Here is a 19,262-nt window from a genome sequence, read left to right on the forward strand (position 1 = left end):
TTTCCACTCTAACTTGTTTTAAGATGAACCTATAACATTCAGTTAACTGACATTTTACTAAAAAGTTACTGAATGACAGAGCTCTGTCATTCAGCCACCTTTCCAGACCTTTCAGTGACCAATCAGTTGACCGAAAGGCGCAGTTATATCAAGTTTAGAAATAAATAATAGCAGATACAGCTCTTATTCCTGATGCAAGTTAAAAGGGTGTTGTACCTCCAAGTTAAAAAAATTACTAGAACTAATTACTAATTAAGTGATTAATTATGACTGTTTTCACTTTAATTGTTCATTTTAGCTTTGAGGTTTGTTAAATGATATTCGTATTTAATTTTTACAGGAATTCACTGAATCATAAGTACACATTTGACAGGAATTTTTGCCGAATTGGAATTTATTCTGAATACTTTCTTGATATTAGTAAATTACTAGTATTTAAATGTTTTTGTAAAAAACTCTTACGTCATTTTTTCTCCTTTAATATCTATGGAATAATAGAAATGTTGGTTTAAATATCATATCATTAAACTCACGATAGAGCATTTCTTGTAGCATTTATTGACGTTTCTAATTGAACATATTGGCTTTATTAAAACAAAAAATATAATTATGAATTTATTCCATACAATATACGCATGCCCACTGGCTGTATTATTACTTGGCGAAAGCATATATTTCATTTCCAATATCTCACATCCAATGGAAGAACAAAGGTCGTAATAATTTAATATTATCTTTGTGAAGCTATAGTCAAGGTTATTATTGAATGTACACCGAATCAGCTACCCCGTTATGTTTTAAGTAGAAGACGCCAGTTTCTTAATCCTAATAACGCCTTGTTTATGTGAACATGTTTTTCAACATTATGGATTTTAAAACCCAGAGAGAAAGGTTACAAAAGATACAAGATCCTTAGGCATAAGAGTGTTGTTTACCGGGTGATATGAGATTCCTGTTCTCTGTTAGGTACAGTTGATACTCTTGACCGAACGCTTTCAGCGTGATGTTTCGAGACTCCGTCCTTGTCCCCTGTTCCTGAATTGACTGCACAGGTATGAAGTCATAATCTGGAACTGAGATGGAAACATGCATGTAGTTTGCTTCTGAAAACAAACACGATTCGACATTCCTACATGTAGGACAAGGATACACATTGAACATTTAAGTGACTGTTTAATCCCCTTTAAATAGACAGTAGCAAGTAAAATTGATGCAAAGCATCAAATCGGCCGCAAACAAAATTTACTATTTTAAAAATGTACTTTCATAAGTAAGCATTCAAGGAAAGCATGAGATATTCAAAGCTGAAAGAACATTTTTACTTCAAGCAGTTTTCCAAGCAAAAAAAAAGATAAAAAGAAATTTCAGTGCATTCGTTCATCAGGTTGATTCTTTGATTTGAAAATCATTGATAAACGATAATGTTTCGTCATCAAAATAGGATGTAGGCCTATTTATCCAGATCTCCAGATGAACCATGTACTGATACCCTTGATCTTTGTCACGTGATGAAGTTCATGGTTTCTGCTGACTATGCTGCACTGGGGTGATGAACAACACAATAAATGCAAGGAGTGGAAAACAATATTATTGTGTCACAATTAAAACATTTTTTACAAGTATTGCCAACTTGAATTTTTTTATTCATCGCCTTTACCACTAGGGCTGCCCAGGACGATATATCGATCATATCGATTCTGTGTGAGGACGATACTAGTACGCATATCGATAGATATGAAGAAATATCGAAATATCGCCCCAAAATTTCTGACTTATGTTTTTCTTTCTTTACGTAAAATTTTGGGTTTAATATATCAAATAAATAAGCTAAATAAGTAAAAAATAAGCTCATTATGAAATACATACTGATTAACACCACTTGTGTTAAATAATTTCGTTTTACAACAGATATACAACTTTTTTAAAAATAAATTATTCTTATTTGTGAAGAAATGTTTTGTTCAATTCAATACAAAAAAAAATTATAACCCATTCAACATATCATGGCTCAAATATCGTGATACATATCGATACAGAAAAAGTCGTATCGTCCCAGCCCTACTTACCACATTCATGATAACAAATTGCATTCATATCTTACACACTCCCATTATGGGAAGTGCTTTTTGTAAACCCTTTAATATAATCATAAAATAATAATTATCTGATGAGAAATCAAAATTTAAAAAAAATGAAACAAATCAACGATTAAGACTTAATTTAAAGCAAGATTAAAAAAATAGTTTACCCATATTTTTATACGTTATCATTATTCATAATTATTTTTATTACCGAACTAGTAAAGAGATAACGCCTCACTTCCCCGTTTGCACTTTGTAACACAACCACAAAAAGATCGGCCGCTCCTGCGGCCGATAATAAGGTAAAAACTGAAAAGGTGACGTGTTTTTTTCTCTCAAATCTACGATAGGTCGTATAACAATGCATCATTTTCACACAGTTTTGTGGGGTGCTTGTTTTTCACTTTCTAAATATTTTTCTTACTCTTTTTAAGGTGGTAGTTCTTATTGCTTCTAATCCGTCATTAAAATAGGATTCCAACATAAAAATGCTGTCAGTATAAAAAAAAACAAAACTTATGAAAGAAATTTAATTGACAGTCTTACCTTGTTTCAATAATGTGGTTCCAAAGTAATGAGACAGTTCTTCCTCGCTTAGAGTGAAGTGAAACTGAAATATGAATATCAGTGATGAAAATTGGATTTATTTCTGGTCTTTTGTTTTGAAAAAATCTCTGTTTTAGCTTAGACAGAGTACAATGTTGGAGAAATATTAACATTGATCAAATGTAGAATATTACTCTTGCAAAGACTAGTACATGAACTTATTTCCAATAAGTACGAGGGATGTTTACTGGAATTATTATCGTAACATACTTTATTGCTGCTAAAACAGTGTTGAAAAAGTTACTTTTTTATAGTCTCGTGCAAAAATACTACACTTTCCTTATTTTCATCAGAAAGTGTTTACACAGACCTATATTACGAGTGCAAACGAAAAGCAACACATGTAGCCATGCTTTTCCTTTAGACGATTTATCACGACACGACCAAAATAAAAGATTTATCTTGATTTGCAGTATCATTGTCCCCGATGTTTTGGTGCTTGAGGATTAAATAAAGGGCGTGTCTAAGGCGCAATCTTGCTTGAACACGTAATAGAAATTGATCTTGATCGTGCATGACATCATCCAAATTACAAAATTTATAGTTGGTAATGTAGATGATTATTTTTGAAAATGGCCCCCTGTAAATTCCAATCCCTGGGTCACGATAAACTATACCTTTATTCAGAATATTTAAGATCTTCATGGTTTCTAAGAGCAAGTGATGCCCTGTTATTTAATTGGAATGTAATTTAACTTTCAAAAGGCGAATCAAGATAAAAAGACCCCAAGAATGCGTTAACTAATAAAACATATATATCTAAATATAGTTTTAGTTTTCATTCAGAAGAATAAATGTAAGAGATTAAACAAACAACATACTTTTAAGCACCGTGTCTCTAGAAAGGCAGGCATGTTAAGATGCTTGATTTGTTTGTATTCATCAAATCATCTGAGAGAAAACAAACAACGATATCTAACGCGTCACCAGGAACACATCATATTTACGTGTTGTTAATGAACGCGTGTTCTGTTCTACGTGGGTGTAATTTATTTCAATTTCATTAATACTTCATCGATATAATTGTCTTTCTTGAATTTGGACTTTAAATTTCTAGAATGTTATTTCTCGCATTGGCAAAAACTCAAGGAGTTTGGTGGTAACTAGAGACATGGTGTCGCAACATAAAAACCGTTTTCAGTAAAATAATGTATCAATCTATTAAAAAAAAAATTCTTTGCATTTTTTTTTTTGATGGACGGAAAGGATTTTAAAGTATGATAATGGATTGTCATTAATTGTAAATTCAACGAACACTATATACCAAATGTTGACATTAGCAGCATACTGAAAGTCTAGATTCATCTCATTATATTCGCTGCATAAAACTTTTTTTTTTTAATTCGGCGTTTTAATTTACATGTTGAATGAGTTTGTTTCGAAAAAAAAACTTATTCCTACTTTTTCTTCTCATCAAAAATATTTTTTGTGGTATTCCAATACCAGATATTAAATCTTGATCAGCGTTAGTGCAACATGTTGATGTGATAGAAAAGTGAAAGTTTGCCTGGGATGTCAATCCTAAAGGACAATCTTTTTTTTTTTCTTTCTCAAAATTGTTTAAAGCAATATTTGTTCACCTCGTGATAAGTAATCTGTTCTTTATATTTTGACGTGGTATGCATTAACCTTAGCTTGCAATTCTTGCGAGTTATATATGCTGTCCAACTGCATGAAAGCTTTATAAATTGTCAATTACTTAAGAGAAACAAAATTGTCTTTTTTTAAAAAGTCGATTGTGCCTCATCTATAAATAGAAACATTCTTTGGAAGTTAACTTTGGGATGCACAGCATTCGGCAGATGTATGGAAATTGAATCCTAATTTTATTCTGAGAAAATTCTAAGCTAAATGACTGCACTGGATAAATTGCGTTTTTGTCCCTTGAAAGAGAGGCACTCTTTACATTAAAATATTTGTTTCACATATCCAGTCTGAAGTATGGGATTCAATGACACGGAAAAAATAGATCTATTTTGTCAATCCCCTTTCACAATCCTAAGAAAGACGTCTTTCTGTTATTCTCATTGCAACGAAGTCTGTTTTATCACATCCCAGTCTGTAATTTGTTTCATTTTCACTGATCAGTCTTAAATTTACATACATATTAGTAACTGGTTAAAATCGCCAATAGTGAATACCCTACTGTTTCCATCGTGCGAACATCGAAGCTTTTGCATTAGGCAAGGCATTGGCTCCTTAATTAAGTCATTGTTTCGAACTTAAAAACAGCAATAATTGTATATTGTCTGAATGACAACGAAGGGTACAGCGATCATTAGTTATAATTCAAATAGACCGGTTAGGTTTATAGTTTATCAAACATTAATCATACCAGAAGTGAGTAAAATTTACCTAATCTGCACATTGCAATATGGGAATAAACATATGTCCCATAATGCAACAAAACACCATCTGTTCATGAGACATATAGCACAAGATAATGTACCAATCTATTACGATTCAATTATAATAAAAATTAACATTCACTAAATTTGGAGGGAGAAAAGTTGACAGCGAAACTTATCAGGATTATGAACGCAATATCAGCATAGATAAACATATTAGCGAGCACAGCGAGCGCCGCTCGTCACTGCGAGCTCTTAAAGCAACGCCTGGGCGAAGAGAAAATTCGGACTTTGCACATTGATCCAAACGAATTTTTTTCCGCAGTTACATGTGGTCCCATAATGCTTTGTAAATTGCATCTCGCCGCAAACAACGTTCTCGCGGTAACAAGAAGTTCCAAGAAAACGTCACGTGCGATTTTGAAGAGTCCGATCTAAATAAAACTGAATAATTATGCCTCTCCGACAAGCGAAAACAACCTCGAATGTGTTATGCAAGCGTCCATGACATGTCCCTTTTTTATATAGAGACCTCTTATCTGTAGAGTCTGGAGTTTAATTTCATTGAATGTAAAGATGTTACATGTACCTAAAATATAACACAGAGAGGAAAAATAAACTATGTCTATCCAATACTTTAATTTATTGGAATAGACCCCCCTTTTTTTTTAATTTATCAACTGGTGATGTAAATACATTCGAAGTAATTTTCCAGCTTGCGGGAAAGGCACAAGAAAATGCAATTAGGTATTTTTATAAGTTTATACCAGCTAATTCGTTCTTAAATATTGTGGATCATATGGTACGTGTTCGAGGAATTTCGAATTGAAACTAGAATGAAACATCTTAATTTCCATTACACACTCTAATGCAATCGAATATACTTATTGTCTGTTCTATTAGTCTCTTCCTTTGTTTTAATTCATAATTTAAAGGTATTCTTCTAAGAATCTAAACACACGAAGGAAAGTAACTAGTATGTTTACTTCGTCCGAAAACACAGCACATTCATAAACACTACTTAAAAAAAACAACTATCAAAAAACGTGCAAAATTCACTCTGATTTTGAAACAGAGAACTGTGAAATTTAAGCTAGGAAAAATATAGGGGAAAAAACACTTTATTTTAGATGTCACACATCTGTTAAAACTGTGTGGTGTCGCCCGCGTGGCGCAGTGGTAGAGCGTCTGCTCTAGAGTCGCGGAGTAAGGAATTAATCTTTACATCCCATTGTGGGACGTGGAGAACGGTCCTACGGATAAGACTGTATAAACCGAGGTCCCGTGTCGCAGTAGGTGCTGGCACGGAAAAGATCCCTCACTGCTCAATGGCCCTGAGTGCCGAGCATAGGTCAAAATTTGCAGCTCTCCACCGGCAAGTGGTGGCGTCTCCATATGAGTGAAAAATTCTCGAGAGGGACGTTAAACAACAAATAAACAAAAAATAAACTGTTTGGTTGTGTTACAAATTTTGGTGTAATTTTAGAATAGTAATTTGTGCATTTCCGTTATCAATGGGTGAAACCCTGTGTACGGAAGCATTGTCTGCCAGACAGTGTATTCAAAAAGTTAAAGTAGAAGTGAAGATGAAAAAGAATAAACTTTTTTTAGTCAAAGAGAAACCAAGATATTTGGTTTGAAAATAATGCGCACAGAAAAAATTAATAGCGATTCTCCGTAACCACTTAAACTTCTTGCCACGCATGGTCACCGATTTTGATGAAACTTTGCCCATTATTACAACTTGACACCAGAAACATATATCAAATAAAAGTTCGTTGCTATGTGTCTTGGTTGCCATGGTAACAGCCAGAAAAGTTGAAAAAAATTGAGATTTTCAGCTACTTTAAATCTTTATTAAGCCTTAATAAAGACTAAGAAAAACAAACACACTATTCTCCCAAAAATATGACACCTTGTTGCCACTTATGCTATAAAGAAACTATTTAGAATTTATCTCTAAGTAAGTGGTAACCATGGGTACATTGGAATACATTTTAGATGCTGAAAAATGCTGAAAAACGCTCAATATTCACAAATGATAGATGTTACATGATCAAACTCAATCAAAAACCTAAGAAAAACAATGAAAAATATTTACCTTATGTAATTAGGTATTGCCAATATTATTCTAAAAATAACTTTCATGGTTGCCATGGTAACACAGTGTCACCATGCCAAATCTGTTGCTATGATTGGATTAATGCTACTATCTTGAGGAAAAACAATAAAATTCATGACTGGCACATATACATCCTTAGGACCTTGCAACACCGACAACATAAGAAAAATTGAGATTTATTGTTACTTTGCAGTGTAACCATGGAAACAACATACTACTTGTTTAAAGTGATATTTTTTTGCTGCCTTAGGAATTTACTAACCTTTTAATCAAGAAACATATCATTTGAATCACATTGAATAGTACTTATCTCGTAGAACTAAAGTTGAATATCATATATTGATAAAGGTTGTTGAAAAATACAACACTGTTGCTATGGTTACCAAGAAGAGAAAATGTTCGATTTTGTTAATTTTATGTCAATATTAGACCCTATGTGCCAGGTTTTTGCATCCAGTTAGAGATTGGGTGGTAGTCAAAATTGAAAGTCAAGTTAGTTGTTCACATATATCAATCATAAAAGTTTTGGGAATCTACATAAAAGGATACGTATCCAAGGAAACAGAGTATTTTTCAGATTTTTATGCATGTTTATTCGCCTTATTTCCATAGCAACGTACTATTTAAAGAATTGAAATTGAATTTTTTGAAATGTGAAAATTAGGGTCACACCAAGGCCTTTAAAAATTGATCATCAGTTATATGGAAATATGCTTTTTAAAAAGATAGGATAAGATTAAAACACTAAGAGAGTAAATTTAAAAGCCCTTCGTGGTATTAAAACCATGGCAACCATTGCCAACCTATAAGAAATATCATATTTTGTCCTTGGTATATGTTACAAGGATCTCTTGTCTATTATTTGCTTGCATTTCAACCTATAATTGTTTTTATTCTTAAGTGTATGACTTTATAAAATTAAATGAACAAAATTATTACATTTGAATACTTTGTTTCCATAGTAACTTATGTTATAGTAGATTTACCAAACATGTTTATCATGTATTTAAGACATCAGGCCTTCAACTTTCAGAAACAGTCATTGCCACTTATTTGCTTTGCTGCCAACGTTAACTGTGGGACTCTGAACATGTTGAAAAATGCCATTTTTCAAACTTTACATGTTGCTATGGTAACCATGACACGTAGCAACCAATTTTTGCCTGATTTGAATTTACGGTATCAAAGACTTTTATCATAGAGAGTTTGGAGAAATTCTGAGACTATGCGTGCCACAGCTCCTATATAAAAGTTCAAGTCATTACAGAGAATGGCTCTTAAATTAAAAACTTCAAAGTTTTCTTGTGCATACTTCACCTATTTTAGGACGGGGGAAGATCAGGAAAACTTGATTCATTTTATGTTTTATTTTTATGGCATACATATTCTGAGGTATGATTAAAATATCACCAAAAAAATCCTTTCAGTCATGGCAATGTAATGTCAATGGATTTTTTTAATAAAGAGTTTTTTTTTTGGGGGGGGGGGGTTAAATCTGCGAAAAGGCTTACCTATTTTGCGTGGAGTACAGTGTATCAGAAGATTGATTGATTGTTATAATTGTTTAACGCCGAGTCGGCAATATTTCAGCCATATTTCGGCAATCAACTTAAGTGTACATGTATATGACCGTGTTTTTGGTTTTCCCAGTGAGCCTACTCTCTTTTCGAAAACAAGAGAAACGATCTTTTTCGTACCAAAGGGGGTTCTTATCGTTGACGCCATTTATCGCCGCATATCCGACGGACAAAAAAATATGTAAACAGTTAAAATGTACACAAAATTGCTTAGCTATGTAATTCTAAATTTTACAGTAAATATCAGTTTCATGTATAAATTCTAAATTTGTATAGACATTTATATTTGCAAAAAGATTCATGCATCGGAAGCTGTCTTGCAAAAGAAGGCTTCAATTAAAACGTTTTCATGTATTCGGGCTTGTGGGTGTACTGGAAATTAAAACGGTACAACAAATACCATCGTATTTATATTTTGTGTTGGAACATGACGCCTGAGATTCTTCGGACACGCATAATAATGGTCACACACCAAATTAAAAAAAACATTAAAAAAAAAAACAACAAATTATTCTGTGCACAATCTTCAATATAAGGAATCAATTCTCCAGTGAGATGTTAATTTTTATTTTAGTTTTCGCACTTTGTATATACATGATTAGGCTTTCAGCCAACCTTTTGGACATTACAGCCAATAACTTGTGGATATTTAGCAAAACGGTTTTTCCAGTGTAAAACCTCACCTTTTTATCTTCCACAGAATAAGATACGCCGACCAAAATGAAAATTAATGATGTAACAATCCTTAACTTTAACATGGTTCGAAGGTTGGTCCGCTGGAGGAACTTTGCTGCTAGGTCTATAATTCTTTCAATGGTCTACATGAAATACACTCAGACAACGACTGGACAACTCTTTAAGTTAATTATGCGATTCCATCTAAATGTGATGCGTTTTTATATCTTTACATAAGGAACCAAAGTCTAATTTAAGGTAATAAATCCTCGCACAATACACTGGTATCTGCGAGTCAATAGTTCCTCTCCGAGATAAGAGAGGTAGATCCTACGTAACGAGGGGGCTACAGCGAATCGTGCACATTTCTCCAGTAATAATTCATAGGAAAACAAAAACAAGTTGGGTTTACGTGAGTCATAATGCGATACCCCCGCCCAATCTACGGTAACCGGGGTAGGCGGATCTCCAGATACCAAGTAAATCAAAGGAAACCACTGCGGACATCATTCTTTCAATGAACTTTCCGACCGATAAAGGTTAAATCATCGAAGAAACGACAAACAGAAAACGGAACTTTGATGGTAATTGGAGGAGATATATAGCTGAAGAAGTTTTTATTAATAGACATATCTTAGGTTTTGAGGGGATCTATTTTTTTAAAACAAATCTGTTGAACATTTAATGATAACGCATTAACATTCACAAATGACAACAACAACCTAAGAAACACGTCTATTTACATTCAATTAACGGGACTAAATCTTATCAAACCAGAATCCAAATGGATACTCGTACTTCTGTATAATTTATTGCTGAATAACATTCATTCAATTATGATTTTTTTATGCATGTATATAATAATAATTGATCACTTAGTAACGTCAATTTGTATAAAGTATATTTTCACACCTGGTTGTATAATTTGGGATACAACTAGTTGAAAAAAGTGTATACTTTTAAAGTAAACATCAAACAAAACGGTAGAAGCTAAGAGGTCTTCCTCAGATAAGACTAAAAGAAATTGGCTTCAGTTCATTTTCTAACACTTTCCTCTGAAAACATTTCATTTACGCTCAAAATTAAGAAGCGAATGATAAAAAATGTTTGTTTTTGTTTTAGCTTTTTATTTATTTTTGTAAGAGTGTGAGGGGAGGGGTGGATATATATTCATACCAAATAGAAACTCTTGAAGAAGCTTTATTCTGAAAGTTCTCACATTTTACCTCTTTGTACAGAGTTGTAAATTTTACTTTACCTAGTAAATTCAAAATTACTTTATATAAGTACGGGAGTCAACACATGTTTTTGAAATCAGTGTGTATTGCTTAGACAGAATAATCCTAATTGAGTACACATATACACAGGCTTCATCAAAGTTTATTGAAAACTGTATAAGGAGCAACATATTGACAATCAAATTATTTTTAGATGTTCCAAGGAGTTATGGTAACATTATCAGATTTTTAAAAAATCGATATACCCCAAAGTTTATGTGATCTCCATACATGCACATCCAAATAAAACTTGGATCAGGCCAAAGTTGGAGGAGGCGTGAAAGAATTTAGCAGGGAAAAATTCTAGTTTAAAAAATGGCAGCATCATTTCATGAAAAATTATGAATTTTGTCGAAGATTATGCCAGACGATGGGTTTAATATGAAGAAAAAGACCTTGAGACTGGAATAAAAGAAACCAAATTGAATTTGAATCACCATACCTAAACTAGATTCCTAAACTTCATTAAATCCTTACAAATAAGGATACATTGCGTGTTCTTGTAAATGTTCTACACTGCCTTTTTCTTCACTCATCTCTAATATATTAACAGAAGCAAGGGGAAACCTTCAGGAGTACTATAAAACAGTATATTTGAAAAGTTGTGTTCAAAACTCAAAGGGGCTTTCAAAGAATTGAAATCACAAAACTCAAAACTTTAACAAAATCAATAGCACCAAAACGTACGACTTTTCAGTTCTATACAATCAATTCCCGCCATATATCAAAGATCTACCAGGCTTTTCGACATCATGAACAACTGCTTCTTCAATCAAATTGGAAGTCGTAAATTTGCATTCTTTGTCACTGGTCATCTCCAAACTTATTTTGTTAAAGGTGCTTGGACACAGATTTGAAGTTAATATTTTCTCATATTTTCGGTATAATACCATGACTTATATGTTTATATAGCATTTCACATAGAAATAAAATAAAAACCTTATTTTATCTGGAAATTATTGAAACTACAAATTTCGGGACGCGTTTGATTGGCACATCTATGCACTTTCACAAAGTAAACTTTATCCTTAACACTTAAAAAAGTAGAAATTTTGTTGTGCATTAATGAAAAATATTCAACTATAATCCAGAAAATAAAGAGAAGAAATGTAAGAAAGCAAAACCAACTCAAAATGAACACACCCGTGAAACGTAAACTGTTTTTGTAAACAGGGCACGAGCTCTGTTATTGTTAATGTTTACGTTTCACCGGATGTGTTCAATTTGTTAAACTCTGCACACATCACTGAGCACGGACTGACAATACTGGTGAGTTGGTTTTGCTTTCTTACATTTCTACTCTGAATTTTCTGGATTATAGTTTGAATATATTTCATTAATACACAATAAAAATTTTACTTCTCTTAAGTATTAAGGATAAAGTTTGCTTTATGAAAGTGCTAGGATGTATCAATTAAACGCGTCCCGAAATTTGTAGTTTCAATAATTTCCAGATAAATAAGTTTTTTTTAGTTTATTTCCGTTTGAAATGTTATAGCAACATATAAGTCATGATATTATACCGAAAACTTTAAAAAAAAAAATTAACTTCAAATCTGTGTCCAAGCACTTTTAAATAACATTCCAATTCTAGACAAGAATTGTCTTCACTTTACATTTACACCCATGTAGCCAACCACGATTTTACAATTTGATGTAATAGGTATCACATGCGTTTCATTTAAATGGAAAATTGTTAAATTCATAACACTTAAGTTCCAGGACCCAGGGACTGACTAACTTTTTGATATATTGGAAAAAAATCTTTTCTTTTTACTCCTGGACATTAAGGAGGCAGGAAGAATATTTTCATGATTATAATCATGGCCGTAGGAACCGGGGGGGGGGGCGTGCCCCCCAATAATTTTGCCGATACATGCATATAGAATACAATAGAAAACATAGCTAATTTTATTTTTTTAATTTTTTTTTTAGCTTGTCAAGGAATTTTGGTAGTTGATAGTGCCCCCCCCCCTTCAACATTAAAAAGACAAAATAAACTATTTTAATTCATATCAACACATGACCTATCTTAGTAGATGCAAGTGAAAAAAAGCAGCAATATATATATATATATATATATATATATATATATATATATATATATATATATATATATATATTGGACAAAAAAGGAGTGCATGGTCACCCTTTAAAGCGAGCGGAAAGTGTAATATTCAGATGTCAAAATTGTGGCCTTCCTAATCAATCGCAACTTCTCGGGCCTTTCCGACTAGCGGAAAAACAACCTCGAATGTATTACGCAGACGCCATGACAACCCCCCTTTTCACAAACATTGAAATAAATGTGGGAGACCTCTTATCCGTGGAGTGTGGAGTTTAACTTCATTGAATGTAAAGATACTACCTAAAATATACTATAGAAGGGACTTTCAACTCCGTCTATCCAATACTTAAATAAATAGGAAGCGACTCCATGTTGTATAAATTTTTAACATCCGGTGATGTTAATGCATTCGATGTTGTTTTTCCGACCTCCGACGGAAAGGCCCGAGATGATGCGATTGCTTCCTAATGGCACAGAATAAATACCTCAGTAACAGACTAATGTACGGCTTAGATATACTCGAAACACCAATGAACGAATAAACGTTTCTCTTCGGGAAAGGGAGAGGACTTATATAGGCAGTGCCTGCTGTCCAATCCAGTTATGTTTAATCATAATAAAATATTGTTTAAATTAAGGGCGTACTTTCGTTTCGGAAATTAATGAGATTTTTGTGCATATAAAGAAAACGTTATTTTATTCGCCATGTAATTGTATAAATGTTTGCATCTCAAGGTTAATCCATGAAAATAAGCTCCTTAGTGCTTAACATGTAGATTAACACGAAGCTGGCAGTGCATATTGAACAAAGTGGTCCTTAGTTTTATGTGCGTTTACATTTGCCGGATGTCTAACATGGATTCAAATGGGAAAAAAATCATTATGCCTCGATTGCCGGTGGCATAAATTCAAAAAGTCGAACTGTATTTGTGTGATTTGTGGTAATTGTATGACTATAGATGACAAAAAAGATAACTTAACCTTAATCATAGTACATTTACCTTTCCCCAATTAAACCATCTGTTAAAAGTATAACTTTATTTTTATTTGAATGCATTCTTCAGCCTATCGATGTCTACGGCAATAAAAAAAAATCGATTTCGATTTTATGGACAGAGATATTATGTTTTGATTAAGCAACTGTATGATACTTCAAAGAGTTTATCTCTCAATAAATTGGAGTGCCTTTATGTATTTTTATGTCAAATGTTCCTTTGGTAAATCGTACGAGTAACCGAATAAATCGAAGTCATTTTTGTATGCCTTTTGAATGTTCTGAATCGTTCTCGATTTGAGTGTTGAAAATGCTCTCGCCAGATATCGCTGTCGTTGGACTTTCTTCTTCGTTTCCTGCAAAATATCTTTCTTACTACCTTCTAAATATGCCCGCACAGTGCCTTCAACATTATCAAAGTTAAGAGACTTGAACTTCCTCACCGGAAAAGATACTGAATCGGATATGTATCCTTGAATTTGAAAAGATTTCCATAATCTTTTACTAAACTGTAAATATGTTAAACACGGGGCGATTTTAGCTAATTCTATCATGACTTTGGTGATCTCTCTAACTGAATTTTCCGTGCGTTTTTTCACTATATTTTTCAAAAACTCTTGCTTTAAAAGGTTGGATATGTTTAATTGATCGAGGATGAAATGGACATCTGTGTTGAATGTTTCTTGCTTACTAATGACGTTGTAAGGCACAGAGCATGATGCACACATAGATGATATGGGTTGCCAGTGCGATTCGTAAAGAAAATCAGCCAGGATGAATTTCAAAAACTCCTCAAAGCTGACGGACTTGTTGCAAGATTTTCCATTCATTTTATTAATATCGCTGGCTAATTTTGAAAATCCTGGAAGAAATATTTTGTCGATGTATGCCGAATATAAACGTGAGTATGGATTCCTTGTCACGTGAAATATAACGTCAGAACCAGATAAACTGTTCCAGGTTGAAATCTGAGTCATTGGAATGATATGTTGTGAAGATCGCTTTTCGCCAAAAATCTCCGTGACATTTTTTAGTTTGTTCAGAACCAAGAATACCTGCATCCAAAACGTACTTCCACATTTTGGAACCTTGCAATAATTTATATTTTTCCAATGGTAGAGCTGTATTGTATCTATCCAAGTTTGGGACTGATTTAAAAGACTGCACCGATGTCGCAAGTGAGAAATCCTTTGCCAAATCGTTCGACTATATTTTTGCACAATACATTTTTCCATCCTTTTTGTTTCCATCTTGCGCAATACCTCCCTTCGAAAATCTTAAAAATAAATAGAATCTAAATCATCATCCTAACTCATATTTATTTCACAAACAAAATATTTATAACACACACACACACAGAGAGAGAGAGAGAGAGAGAAATGAGAGTTATCAGGATAATTAATTCTTTCTGGAAATGCTTACATGTAAATTCAAATTTTAACAAGTTGCTGACTGCAAATTGTGCTTCAGGAGAAGGGTTGTGATATCTAGTTTAAGGTATTTTTTATTGTAGTATATTGAAATGTGAAACGAGTTTTGCAGACCGCAAGTTATGTTTTGATGCTGTTTCGTAGGTAGGTCGCGGTTCAATAGTTCGAAGATTCACTAGTCCAAAGGTAGACATGTCCGAAGGTTCGCTAGACAGAACGCCTACATTTGTTTTTTCAGACGCATGCATACAAGTGAAAAATATGTTTGTACATGTCATATTATTATATAAGACTTCTTGAATTGATGATATAGACACTTTTAATGAAAACACCGCTTTTCATTACATGTCTGAGGAAAAAGTTGTTTTTCCGTAGAGAATATTTAATGTATTGTAGTTGGATTCGGAATTCATTTCACGCTTGCGGCAGGTTTTAATTATTGGTCGCAGGAGCGGTCGATCTATTTGTGGTTGTGTTAAAATGTGCACATGGGTAAAAGAGACGTTATTTTTTTCATAGTTTCGATGGAATATTTTCTTATTGATAACATACATATAAGCTGTGAATAAAATATTTATAAAGAGTTTGTTAATATTAATTCTAAATATTTGTAATAGCGTTTCATTTTGTTTTTCATTTCTCACTAGATATTCATTATTTTTGTAAAAAGTTGTAACATGAACTGTCCCCCAACATGGGCGTGCATAAGATATAAAAACAAAACCTATTAAGTTTTCGAATATGAATAACAGTGCCTAAAATAAATAATGAATTGTAACAGTTTTAAGAAGAAGTGAATTTTTTTTTTTTTTTTTTTTTTTTTTTTTTTTTTTTTGATGCTTTGCATCAATTTATCTTCTTAATATATTTTCGCAAGACCAAAACTTGAGTGACAATATTAAAATATGATCCCTCACGACTGAGATGAATTTAATTTCAAACTATAAAACATTGAACTTTATTCTATTTCCTTTGCTCTCCGAACTTTTGCTGCCTTGTCCTCACTGTTCATTTTACATACAAGTGTTCTGGTGGTTATTTTCACATCACACTAGAAATATTATTTCACAATGTGAAAATATCAAAATTATTCAAGAAAAAAATGCACTGTATTTCAAAAGAAAGTGCTCTTTTCAATGGAGAATTTTTTTTTACACAGTAAACCTTCCATGGGGAAGGTTTGCTAATTGGAAGGTTACATTGTGACAGCATTTCCTGGAAAAAGTCGTTTAAAATATTATTTACTACTTTTGTGGTACGCTTTCTTATAATACATGTATATTGATGTGTTTGAAAATTTTTGCTGTCTTTGTGCTTATGAAATAAATTAGCTTTGGCACTGTTAATGCATCTTGAATGAGTTTCCTGGGCATTGAGGGTAGTTTGTATGGGGAAGCCATTCACAATGTGACACAATGAGACCTTAAGCTAATGAAGTTGTCGATACCAATCTTAAATTGATTTGGTCTTTGCTCTGGCTTTTGTAAGTAAACTTTACAAAATTTCAAAAAATCTTCATAAGAATGTATATCGTAAAACCTCCGAAAACCTTATGATAAATAATTAACATAAAACTGAGGTAACTTTTTGTCTTTACAAAAATCGTACTTATGATTTTACAGATTACAAAATAGCACACTTTGGACTGGTAAACCATCGATCGTAATATATTTGGCTTTCGGACTAGCTGGCTTTCTTACTAATGAACCTTCGACTATCATGATTTCAATACAAAACAAAAAAAAACCCAACATCAACAACAACAACCAAAAAAAAAAAAAAAAAGAAAAAAAAAAAGAAAAAAAAGAAAAAGAAAATTTAATCGACACTTTTTCAGAAAGATTTCGCATAAATTTCATGATTCCGGAGAAAAAGTCGAAAATAGTTAACAGGTAGAGGGAAGAGAGACGACAGGTAAACAAAAAAACCTCACTTGAACTTAAAGTGAGTTAAAACAGATCACTTGAAAACACTTTAAATGCAACATCGTTAGTTAAATAATTATTATTTTCTTGCTACAAACCTGGTAAGATTGTTTTCAAGTTCCGAGTAAACATATACATGAGTAAAACTGCTGCAACTGATAAGATTAGACAAGTTAACAATCTCCTCATCAAGGTTGAACTCATGATTAGGGTAGCAGATAGATAAATCAAACTGAGATACTATCATCTTACTGTCAGAGATTAAATGATACGTTTAGTCTAGCTACTAATCAATGAATTGTAAAAACAGTTAATTCATAACTATTAAATCAATGTATAGATCCTTTTATTGTGTCCATCTTCTGTCAGTCAAAAACAGCCACAAATCAACCTTCTAAGGATCAATTTGTACATGTATAAAGACAAGCAAATTCGAACACTCTCGGTGGTTGGGATGCAATTATTTGTGGCATATTTAACTGTTTTGTCTGTGTCCTGTCTTGTCTGCCCATCATACAAAAAGATAAGGGATGTCAATTTTGTCAATAATTCATATTCGAATATTCAATGAAAGTATTCGAATATATTCGAATATTTTAATTTTATATATGCATCAACTTACCCTCATGACAGATTTGGAAGAAAAAGTGGGTGTGGAATTTTGAAGGTGTACAGTAAGGAATTTTACATTTGCTATTTGTTGATTTTTGAAATAAATATATTGAATTTAGTGTATATGTAAACACCCGAAATATAATTCTAAAAAATTATATCTTGAATCTCTAAACGACGAACTGATCGTCTTACCAAGGGCAAGATTATTCAGATTTAAATGCATGTAATTAATTACAATTATCTACCAATAAGAGTCGTGTTTATAACCCTTGAGACAATGTTTTCAAAACATAAACAAACACTTCCAAAGACAATTTTCGTAGGTAAGTAACTATTTTCCGGAAAATAATTTTAAAATTTGGAAGTACAACCCGAGATAATCAAGTAATTCACGCAATTTATAATGAAATTGATCCCTTTATTATATTAAAGACTAATTCTATAAAATAAGTATTTCATTGATCAATGAATTTATTTTGTCGAGTAAACTCTTCGCATCTTTTAGACTGACAAAGAAGGGTTTCAGTTTGTTGTCCTCGAAATTAACCATAATTATCTCTTGTTGTGAAATCTGGAAGAAAGAAAAACGAATATTCGAATCGTAAATTCTTATTCGAATATCAAGTCATCGAATGAATATTCGAATAATCGAATATTTGTTGACATCCCTAATTAAAAGATATGAATTTTTGAATTAATAGCTGCGGCAAAGATTAAAGACTTTCAAAACTGCATCAAGATCAAGGTCATGAGATCAAATATCATGGTACAAACCGAAAGGTCTTGACTTGAATGATTATTATTGTCACAAGTAATTCACTTCCGAAAAATTATGAAAGCTCTCTTTCTTCTGGAGCAAAAGTTATGGCCAAAGTTAGATCAAACTTTAGGTAAGGTCATAAAGTCATAAATGATGATTATTTCTTAAAGGTGTTGTCACAGATATATGAAAGCCTAATCTTCTCTTAATCAAAAGTTATTAGTATGTAAAAAAAAAAATGAAAAAAGACTGTAGGCTAAAGGTCAAGGTCACGAGGTCAAAAACCCGAGTACATTCGGGAAGGTCTTGAAACAGGTAATGCACATGTCAAATATAAAAGATACATTTAATCTTCTCTCATTGATAAGTTTTCAGCATTGTTTGAATGTTAAAATTTATATCAATCTTCAAGGTCAAAGTAAGGGTGTTAAAAATCAAATTACATTTGTAAAGGTTTTGTAACAGGTTATGCTCATAAAAAATATAGTTGTTGGCAACGTTAACATTTTTTAAAATTAAGTCAAACTCCATGTAAAAGTCAGTGAATTTGGGTTAAAATCGCAGTACATTTGGAAACGTCTTGTCACAGGTGTTGTACATAACAAATATAAATGCTCCATCTCTTTCTCTCCTTCAAAAGTAAGCAGCAATGATAGAGTTTTTGAAAATTGATCAAACTTCAAAGTGAAGGTCAAAAGTCATAGTATATTTGGAAACGTCTTGTCGCAGGTAATGCACATAACAAAAATGAATGCCCCATATATCTTCTCTCCCTCAGCAATTA

General features: G+C 32.5%; 2 protein-coding genes across 2 annotated transcripts in view; both read right to left on the reverse strand.

Moving 5' to 3' along the window:
- LOC133173479 (A disintegrin and metalloproteinase with thrombospondin motifs 16-like) overlaps positions 1-3,541 on the reverse strand; it is a 45,281-nt gene extending 41,740 nt beyond the window's left edge. Inside the window, exons 1-3 of the mRNA XM_061308464.1 lie at positions 3,509-3,541; positions 2,628-2,691; positions 936-1,073 (exon numbers count right to left, since the gene is read on the reverse strand). Of these exons, the coding sequence (XP_061164448.1) occupies positions 936-1,073; positions 2,628-2,691; positions 3,509-3,541 (235 nt within the window). The remainder of the gene's footprint in view (positions 1-935; positions 1,074-2,627; positions 2,692-3,508) is intronic.
- Positions 3,542-13,951: 10,410 nt separating this feature from the next.
- Positions 13,952-14,998, reverse strand: LOC133173480 (carbohydrate sulfotransferase 10-like). The gene has a single exon (XM_061308465.1). It carries the CDS (start codon positions 14,996-14,998, stop codon positions 13,952-13,954), a length of 1,047 nt encoding a protein of 348 aa, XP_061164449.1.
- Between the last annotated feature and the right edge of the window lie 4,264 nt (positions 14,999-19,262).

This window comes from Saccostrea echinata, unplaced genomic scaffold (assembly GCF_033153115.1).
Source record: "Saccostrea echinata isolate AGI-Se365-2 ecotype Australia unplaced genomic scaffold, CSIRO_AGI_Sech_v1 ptg000056l, whole genome shotgun sequence".
NCBI lineage: Eukaryota > Metazoa > Mollusca > Bivalvia > Ostreida > Ostreidae > Saccostrea > Saccostrea echinata.

Bases quoted from the DNA above. Each gene is read 5' to 3' on its own strand.
- LOC133173480 (XM_061308465.1), bottom strand. From the start codon at position 14,998: ATGGAAACAAAAAGGATGGAAAAATGTATTGTGCAAAAATATAGTCGA.